The sequence below is a fragment of the Candoia aspera genome, chromosome 2 (genome assembly GCF_035149785.1).
Source record: "Candoia aspera isolate rCanAsp1 chromosome 2, rCanAsp1.hap2, whole genome shotgun sequence".
In the NCBI taxonomy this organism is placed as follows: domain Eukaryota; kingdom Metazoa; phylum Chordata; class Lepidosauria; order Squamata; family Boidae; genus Candoia; species Candoia aspera.
Window position 1 is genome coordinate 178,061,347 of NC_086154.1, and position 9,097 is coordinate 178,070,443.

General features: G+C 41.0%; 1 protein-coding gene across 1 annotated transcript; it reads left to right on the forward strand.

Annotated features, from left to right (window-relative positions):
- On the forward strand, window positions 1-6,110 carry SLC46A2 (solute carrier family 46 member 2). The gene is made up of 4 exons (XM_063296692.1): window positions 1-1,226; window positions 2,767-2,850; window positions 4,449-4,605; window positions 5,419-6,110. The coding sequence occupies exons 1-4, from the start codon at window positions 191-193 to the stop codon at window positions 5,474-5,476; spliced, it is 1,335 nt and encodes a 444-aa protein (XP_063152762.1). The 5' UTR covers window positions 1-190; the 3' UTR covers window positions 5,477-6,110.
- Window positions 6,111-9,097: the final 2,987 nt, after the last annotated feature.

The following is a 9,097-nucleotide window of genomic DNA, read 5'->3' on the forward strand; positions in this document are numbered from 1 at the left end:
GAGTGTAGCAAAGGAAAGAACCTGTTTGAGGAGGCAGAGGGAGAGAATAGCTGTCTTGCTTCTACCTTCAACGTTGTATGCAAGCTTTTATGTTCAGGTTAGAAGGGCTGCGTTAGCTCCCAGCCTTCTCTTCCCCTTTTCCTTGGAGAAATTGAGCAACTCACTCCTAGTGACCACAGCTGCTGACACAATGAAGATGAGGACCTGGATAGAACCTCTTGTTGCTGGTGCTCAGCTTGCCAGCGCTTTCTATGACACAGGACTGTTGCTTGTGGTGAAGAATTACTACAACCAGACCAACTCTTCTTCGGTGCATTCCGGCGAGGAGGCCCAACAAAAGGCCATCTCTGACTTTTACATCATCTACAACCTTGTGGATGGCTTAACCCCACTGATATCAGCTTATGGCCTGGCTAGGCTGGGTGACAAGAAAAATCGGAAGATCAGCATCGGTGTGCCTCTGGCTGGCTACTTGCTGTCCCGGTTCCTCCTACTGCTTTTGATCTTGTTGGCTTGGCCCATTGAGGTGATGTATGGGGCTGCTGTCTTGCATGGCTTGACAGGAGGATTCACCACATACTGGGCCAGCATCATGGCATTGGCCTCCCAGGGCTCATCTGAGAGCAGAAGATCATTGCGTCTCATCAATATTGAGCTCATCTATGGCATTGCTGGTTTTGTGGGAAGTATTGCCTCAGGACACCTCTTCGTTACGTTCCATCTCAGTTACCAGCATGGTATGGTTCTGATTTCCTGTAGCGTTGCCTTATATGCCTTATGCATCATCTACAGTCTACTTGTCCTCCAAGTGCCCAAACCTGGAGTTCGTGACCCAGCTGCTTCCACCCATGTGGTCCAGCCTGACAGCAACTCGGCTGATGATGGAGATTTTACCTTCCATAGACTTGAGAGGTTCCCCCACCTGGGATCTTCCAAGCCCATTATTGCCATGCTTTTTGTGGGGGCCATCCTATATGACTTGGCTGTAGCTGGAGCAATGAGTGTGCTACCGCTCTTCTTCCTCAAGAAGCCACTGAGCTGGGGACCAGAGTACGTTGGCTATGCCAATGCTGCTGGCTATTTGATCTTCATCACCAGCTTCCTGGGAGTCTTTGTGTTTTCCAAGTTTCTAAGAGACACCACCATGATTATGATAGGGATTGTGTCCTTCTCAGCTGGCATTCTTATTATGGCCTTTGTGCGCTGGACATACCTGTTTTACATTGGTGAGTCAGAGCCTTTCTACACACCTCTCATTAAGACAAACAACATATTTCATTTCATTTCATGAAAGATTTGTTACTGTTCATTTACACTGACCTTTGGTAAATTTAAGCTGTAGCCTCATTATAATTTATGCAGAAGTAAACTCAATACACCCTGCTTTTGAATAGATCTCTATAAGACTGCACAGGTGTACTCCCATTGCAGTTCCAAGTAGGATCTGTATGTTCATTAACTAAAGCAGCTTTATAGATGCTCTTAGAACACAAGTATCAAATTCTGCAGCAATAAAAGCCATTTTCCTGATATTTATAATACATTATGCAATTGCATATGGTACTATACTGCATAATTTATTTAACTTCTCCTAAATGTTAGGAATGGGATGGGTCACAGGTCACTGAAGCCTCATCTTTAATAATTGACAGTCCTCTAAGCTCTTAGCCTCTCCTGTGGCTTCTGAAGTTTTGCCACACATTGCCTGCACACTTCCAAGCCTATTTTGTGATAATGAGGGCTAGTGGTAGGTTGTTCTCTTCTCAGATGAAAATTAAATTTCTCCAAAAGGTAATTTCTGTCCTGAAGACTATATTCCCTACTTGTGCATGTTCTCAGCATTCATAAAGTCTGTGTGTGCAGCTGAAGGGGGTGAAAGGCAAGATTAACCTTTCCTGAACAGATGCTTTCCAGACGCCCTAGGTTACAACTCTCAGAATTTCCAGGCATCACACATCGGAAGGGCTTCAGGGTGAGACCGAATAAAATACTGTAGACTACACCAATTCATCTAGTGTTGAATCTACACATTTAAAAAAATCCTTGCAAGATGTCTACGTGTGTGTCTGTGTCTGTGTGTCTGTGTGTGTATCAAAGAACCAGAATTAATAGATACTGTTGATTCCATAAATATTAAATGGCATGCTCCCATCCCAATTGTAGTATTATGCAACCCATTGCAGCCCTCTTCTTCCTTTGACTCTCCCAGACCATGGAAAGCTTGTCCATTGCTGCTTTAACTTAAATCCCTCATTTCTAAGTAGTGATGGTAGGGCCCTTTAGGAGCATGGGCAAGCCTCTCTGGCTCACTCAGACACCTGGTGCTGCTCTCTGACAGCAGGTTTCAGATACTCTTCCAGAACGTAAGTACTGCCTTTGATATTTCATAGAACATTGTCTAGGGAAAGGTATTTATTATTTCTTATTTAGCAGGATAAACCATTGTTGTTATTGCTGTTATTGTTACTCTTCTCCCTGTATTACATCTGGAGATTATAATATACTTCAGAGAGGTTTGCTTTTAGACTCTTACGGTCAGCCTACCTGACCAATTGACTTCTCACTGTCTTAAGATTACGACTCTCATTAGTCTTCGTCAAACAAACAAACAAGACATAAAGTTGGGGGAAACCGCCTTAGTTGCTAGCCGGGCCAAAACACAAAGCTGAGGCTTTCCGTTCATGCTTTTTAAAACAGCTACACCCTGATCTTTGTTAAAAAGGCTGGGAGCTTGACCTTACCATTCTGCATTCTTCTCTGTTGCAGCTCGTGCTGTGATGCTCTTTGCCCTCATTCCCATGCCAACCATCAGATCTTTGTTATCCAAACATGTTGAAGGTTCGTCCTATGGTAAGAACCAGTTCTGGGTTTATTTCCTTGGAAAACATTGCTTTTCAGAATAAGCTGATCTGAGTTTACTCCTATCGTTTGAGTTGGTGTCACAGAAACATGCGGTAATCTGAGCTGGATGAGTCAGAACCAAATTCTTATGCTCACCTGTAAAACTATTCCATGAGTATCAATGCCTTAGGCTTTGACAAAAGCTTTCATCTGCTGGAGGCACATACCTTCCCTTCCATCATTCAGAAAATGTCACCTGTGAATCAGACATCAGGACTGTCTGATTCACAAGGAGGGCTGGTTGGAAAGCACCCTTAGAAAATGCCTTCCATGGGCTCCTTTGGACAGAGGCTTAAAAAATGTAGCAGCTGTTGCTTTAAGCTTCCATTTTAAATTTCCCATGATGGCACAGAACCTTCTGTGGCACTGGGGGGAAATATTGAATTATAGTTTGCAGCTGCTCAGAACAAAACATCTAGGATAGGCACCAACTTTGGATCCTACCAGAATGTGGGAGTCCAGCAGTAACTCACAGTCACCTTATGCTGACACTAGTCTAGACTTTCTGGAGGCATCTCATTTGCCTACACATGATGGAAACAAGATGGTGGACAAATGGCCTATGGCCCAATTTAGTAGGGTATTTCTTCTTTCAGAAGAATAACCCATGGAAGTTTATAACCAAGTTGGGTTTGGGCTACAGTTAATTGCTTATTTAAAGGTCTAATATTTTCTATGAATCCAGAAACCCAAATCATTTCCCAAATAATGCTAAAGTATCTTAGATTAACTGTGAGTTACTTATCTTCATTGAGTCAGGTTGAACAAACTTAGAAGAGAGGGTTAACTCACCCTTTTAACATCACAACATAGATCTGGGAATCAGGATTACTTTGTGGGACAGGGGGTTGAAATTGGGGCAAAGGGGGAGTAGCATTGCTAAGCCTCTCCCCATCCTCTTAGCAGTGGCTTTCAGCCCAAATTGGCCTCCAGAGTTCTGTTTATAGTATTTTAACATCACATTTCGAAAGTCAGGAAGTAATAACCTCCCAACCACCATAAAGGAGGTTGGAATGCTGTCTGAGGTGGTGCTATACGCCCCTTAATCCTGCATCAGAATTTTAAACCTGTTATATTTCTTATTCAAAGGCAGTTCCACTTGCTAATGTCTTCCATTATGTAATATTAGTTCCCTGAAGTCAACTAACTATTGCCTACGTTACAGTTGGTAATAGAAGTGGTTTCTAGCACTGAATTGCAGTTGCTAGTCCTATTAATAGTAAGCAAATATCTTGCAACAACAGCTTGTTTACAGAATGACAAATATTCAAACCGGTTCAAGAAGTTCAGAAATGATTATGCAAGGAGTGTATGCAATAAATGCTGAATTCTACCAACTTTTCTGTAACTGAAGCAATCCAGTAGCCACACTTTAGGATAACTTTTCACAAGTTGAAATAAAAACTTGCTCTCCAACTGTTACTACATTGTAATTGCCTTGTTTTAAAAGCCAAATTAGCTACAGAAATTACAAGTAATCTGGATTATGGTAGAAAAGTGCCCTAAATTCTTTTTCATTGAATCTTACATCTGTTCTTTTTTCCTAGGAAAAGTGTTTGTTCTACTGCAGCTGTCACTAGTGATCACTGGAGTTGTGACATCAACAGCCTATAATAAAATTTACCAAAAAACCCTGGGCTGGTTCAGTGGATTCTGCTTCCTTCTCTCATGTGGCATCAGTTGCCTGAGTCTTTTCCCTATCAGGTAAAGAAAACTAAGGGCAAACTGAACATTTTAAAGGCAAAGCTGATTTTCCTTATCTGCATGTACCCAGATTCCTAAGATTTCATTTGCTCAAGAATTTAGCTCCAAGGCAAAGATTTTTCAAGTGCCTGGAATAGGAGGCTGGCATTGGGCCAGTGTAATTCATTAGGGTGGACCCCACAACCATGCCCCCAAGGAGGTCATAATCTACTGCTCCTGCATTTTTTTTTATTATATGCTACAGACTCCTTGCAGAGGATGAAGAGCTAAGCAAAATTCATGCATTACCTAAAAGCTGAGAACACTGAGTATTGCCATCTCTCCAAATGTCCATACATGTTCAAGAAGATGGCCGTATTTGCATCATTCTGGACTCTAGGCTGCTAATGCTCTCACTGAAATGCAACAAGTGGATTTAGGTGGATTGAAGTCTGGTTAGAGGTGCCATCAGGTTATCTTTTGCACAAACTCTTATTTTTCTTTAGGAACATCTAAAAAAGTCATTAGCCTCCTCTTTGATGTATTTGTTTCTGGTTGGTTGGCTACACCTGTGGAGTTTCGTACCTCAGATATTATATTATAATACTGGTATTATAAGATTTATCTTGAGAAAGAAGGAAGCTTTTTTTTTCTCCTTCTCTAGAAGCAAAACATCTTAGGGGAGCCCTGGAGTCAGCCGCCAAATAAGGGGATTATCCATTGCCCAACCTCAAGGAAATAAAATGTTGAATATTTCAGAAGCATAGGTGAGGCCATTTAACCATGGAAATTAATTCACTTGCTCCATTTTGCTTCCTTTTCTCTCCCCTGCAGTTTTGTAGCCTACAAGCAACGTGCACAATCTGATTTACTGGCGATTTTAGCCAACTGAAAACAGTCGTTGACCTCAGAAACAGACACACAGAACAGGTTGGAGCCACCAGCCAGACTGACTGCATGAAAGACAACCTCAGTCTTGTTACTAATTATGCTGTAAGAGATGTTTAACTTCTAGGAACTAGTGTTCATGTACTCTTTCATGTACAGATAGGCTGTGTTTAAACAGCATATGGAGAGCAACTGAAAACTATGTATGGAGTGGGCAGGCATGCTGTGCTTGAGTGAAGCTGCTTTGGAATCACATTTCATAGGATTCTCCCTATTCTCCATTCAGGTTGTGATCCTTAACCTGCCTGCTTTCCATCCACAATCCTTCCAGTGAATAGTCTCCTTATTCACTTTCCAAAACTAAATATCCCTCCCTGGAAATCCTCAGACACCCCTATTCCCCACGTCTAGTCTGATTTTCCCAGTAGTTGAACTAGATGGCCTTCCGACTCAGGATCCTTGTTCCTGAAGTCTCAGTGCTGAAGCCATTAGTGGACAGCTAGGACCACTGAAGAGAGCAGAGCTTAACACAGCAGAGAAGCTGCACACAGAAAAAGAATATTATCTTGAATAGCTGTAATGAGCACATTAGAGAAATACAGGTTATTGATCTTACACACTCAGCCCTCCCAAGCATAAAGAATCACACACTTAGACAAAGTAGATTTAAAAGTAAGAAGAGTCTTACTGATTTTATTTTTGGTTCAGTTACATCCATGTTCGGTGGAAAAATGAAGATTCTTTGTTTCTTCTGTTCCCTAAACTTAATGAACTACTAGCCCTCATAGCTGCTAAGAGCTGCATGCAGAAAATGGGAAAAGTCCTTCTCCAAGGCTCAAGCATGTGGCCATAATGGAGGGAGAGAGAGCAGCATGCATGCTGCCTCCTCGGTCGGTGGAAGAATGAGGAAGAGAGAGAGAGGAAGTGGGAGTGGCAACAAACAGCTTCCTCGCACATAGAGTCTGCATCCTAGAGTAACTCATACATATGCTAAAATGAGGCATGCTATTTGTTAACATCTCCAACAAGAGCAATTTCCAGTTTTGGAATGATGGGTTAGAAAACTATATATGCCTATAATGACATTTGCACTCCAGTGTTTCAGCTCTCCAGGAAGTGGCTTCACAAGGCTCGGGTACTCAAGATAAGGGAGTGAAGAGAGAAAAACAATAAGCAGATGTCCTTGCTAAGAAATGAAATAAGGCATGAGATGGACAATGTGATACTTAGGGGCAACTTGGAACCCTCAATACCTGTCTTATCACCCACCAGGAGCCATACACCGCTGGGTGTACATTACTTTTAGTTATTTTTAACAGCAATTAAGTTAAAATAAATGAATGGGAAGCTTGCATGCTGCAAAACAAAGTCACAACGTTTAGAAGTACCTTTAGCTATAAGGCAGCCTCTGGGCCTCTCATAAGTGTTTGCTGAGAAGAAAAGAGGTGAGCAACTGCAGTCCAGTGCTTTGTTTGGAACTGTGCCCTCCTGCCCAGAAGAGAGAAGCTGGGTGAAACATAGCACACTAGGTAGTGAGTACATGAAGATTATTCCATCTGTGTTTTTTGTGAATAGGAAAATCCTCCCATAGTTGCCATTTTGTGAATTTATCTACAACTTGCTTTCAGAATTGAAATATAATCATCAACCTCAAAATGTTGCCTGTTCTTGATGTGTTTTGATATAATCCTCTTTAAGAGTAATTGGAGAAGGGACTTATCTTCCTGGCTCCAAAGTGCCCAGAGATGATGACTGTAGACATGAAATAAAGAGACATCTGTTACTTGGGAGAAAGTCTATGACAGAGCTAGACAAAATATTAATGTGCATAAACATCACACTGAGGTTCTTATTGTTAAGGTTCTCCCAGTTGTAACATGTGGCTATGAAAGCTGGACCATCAGCGCTGAATGAATAAAAATCAATGATGTGCTGGAGACAATTGTTGAGAATACCTTAGACCGTAAGAAGAACTATTAATTAGAGATTAAATAAAATTGCTATACTGGAAGCATGAATATTAAAGCTAAAGCTGAGCTATTTTGGATACAGAGTGTGAAAGAAGTCATTGGAGAAGGCTCAGATGCTTGGAAAAAGCGAAGAGCATCAAAAAGAGGCCAACAGAAAACTTGTTGGCTGGATGCTATCACTGATGATACAAATAGGAGTTTACAACAACTCAAAGAAGCAGTTATTGCCAAATTCTGGGCAAAATTATGTCCATTGGCTCACAAAGACTCTGAAGAGACTAAGTGACTGAAGAAAAAATTATCACATTAGGGTGAAAAAATAAACACTCTCTTGCAAATACCTGAATTAGTGATACCTTGAAAATATTTTACTGTTTTAAATTATCATATCCCTGTTCCCATATATTTAATATGGAAATAATTCCTAGTTTAAAATCAGGTTCTAAGAGTACTTCCAGACAGGTGGTTCATAGTGCTACCAATCAAAAGACAATGTGACATTATTCTTGTTTCTTCCTTGGGGCATTCTCTATGAAATTAAAAAGGACCAAGAAAGAGTGGGAACATGCAATATAAATGAAGTTGGGCAAGAGGCAGCAGAAGCCATCCAGGAGCATCCCAACCATGAACTTAATGGACAACAATATTGCTCGGCAGGGTGATTTTCAGATTAGCATAGAAAAGGTTTTTGAAAGCCTGTCTTTTCTATCAACATTCTTACAGTATTCTGCAGTGTGTGCTAAACAAACAAAGGTTCCATCTTCCCCCCTTCTCCTATGAGTGAAAGAATAAATAAATGAAATGAAAGTTCCCTGTCTAATTATACTGATCTAACTGAAGTCTTTGCAGCTGGAAATATTCTAATATCCAAAGATTTTTTTAAGCTAAATTTTAGCAGCAGAGTGGAGGAAATAGGGTATGATAATCACTGTACCTAAGGACCACATGAAGTGCATAATTTGAAGGGTTATGGTTTGGTGCAAGCAGTGCTATCAGTTGCGGGGGAGGGTACACAAGTCAGAGACTTTCTGGCATTTGACTCATGACTGTAGATTTGCCTCTCATATGGGTTATGTATATATAGACCCTTCACTACGTGGGCAATGAACACATATGTACATTTTGGAATCGTACTAATTCAACTAGCTTAAAAGACCGTGTTTTAATGTCGCCCAGAGTCGCTTCATGTGAGATGGGCAATGATGAAATTTGAAATATAAATAAATAAATAAACGTTTGCTGTCATTGTACTGGCCGCTATTCCATACCGCTTTTTATGATAGGTTTCATTCATTTTTATTAGTGTCATTTAAAAAAAACACTCTCAACATTATAGCAGTGTCTTTTGTGGAAGCTGAGTAGGATGGCATTTGACTTAGCAAGGGGCTTAGAAATATTTTAACTAAATAAAAGATTCTTGCACGTTCTGTTTAGGATACTGTTTGTGGTGTGGCAGCCATGTTTGTTCCAGTCATTAGAAGATGTATGAGATCAAAAAGAGCTTTCTGACATAGCATGGCTGGCCTTGAAAGATTAATGTGCCTCTTTTGTGCTGAGGTGTAAAACCAGCTGTTTACCCACTTTCCTGATTCAGCAACACCCCATATATGCCTGGGAAGCCTACAGCTGGCTCAGCTGATGTCATGCGCTGCCTA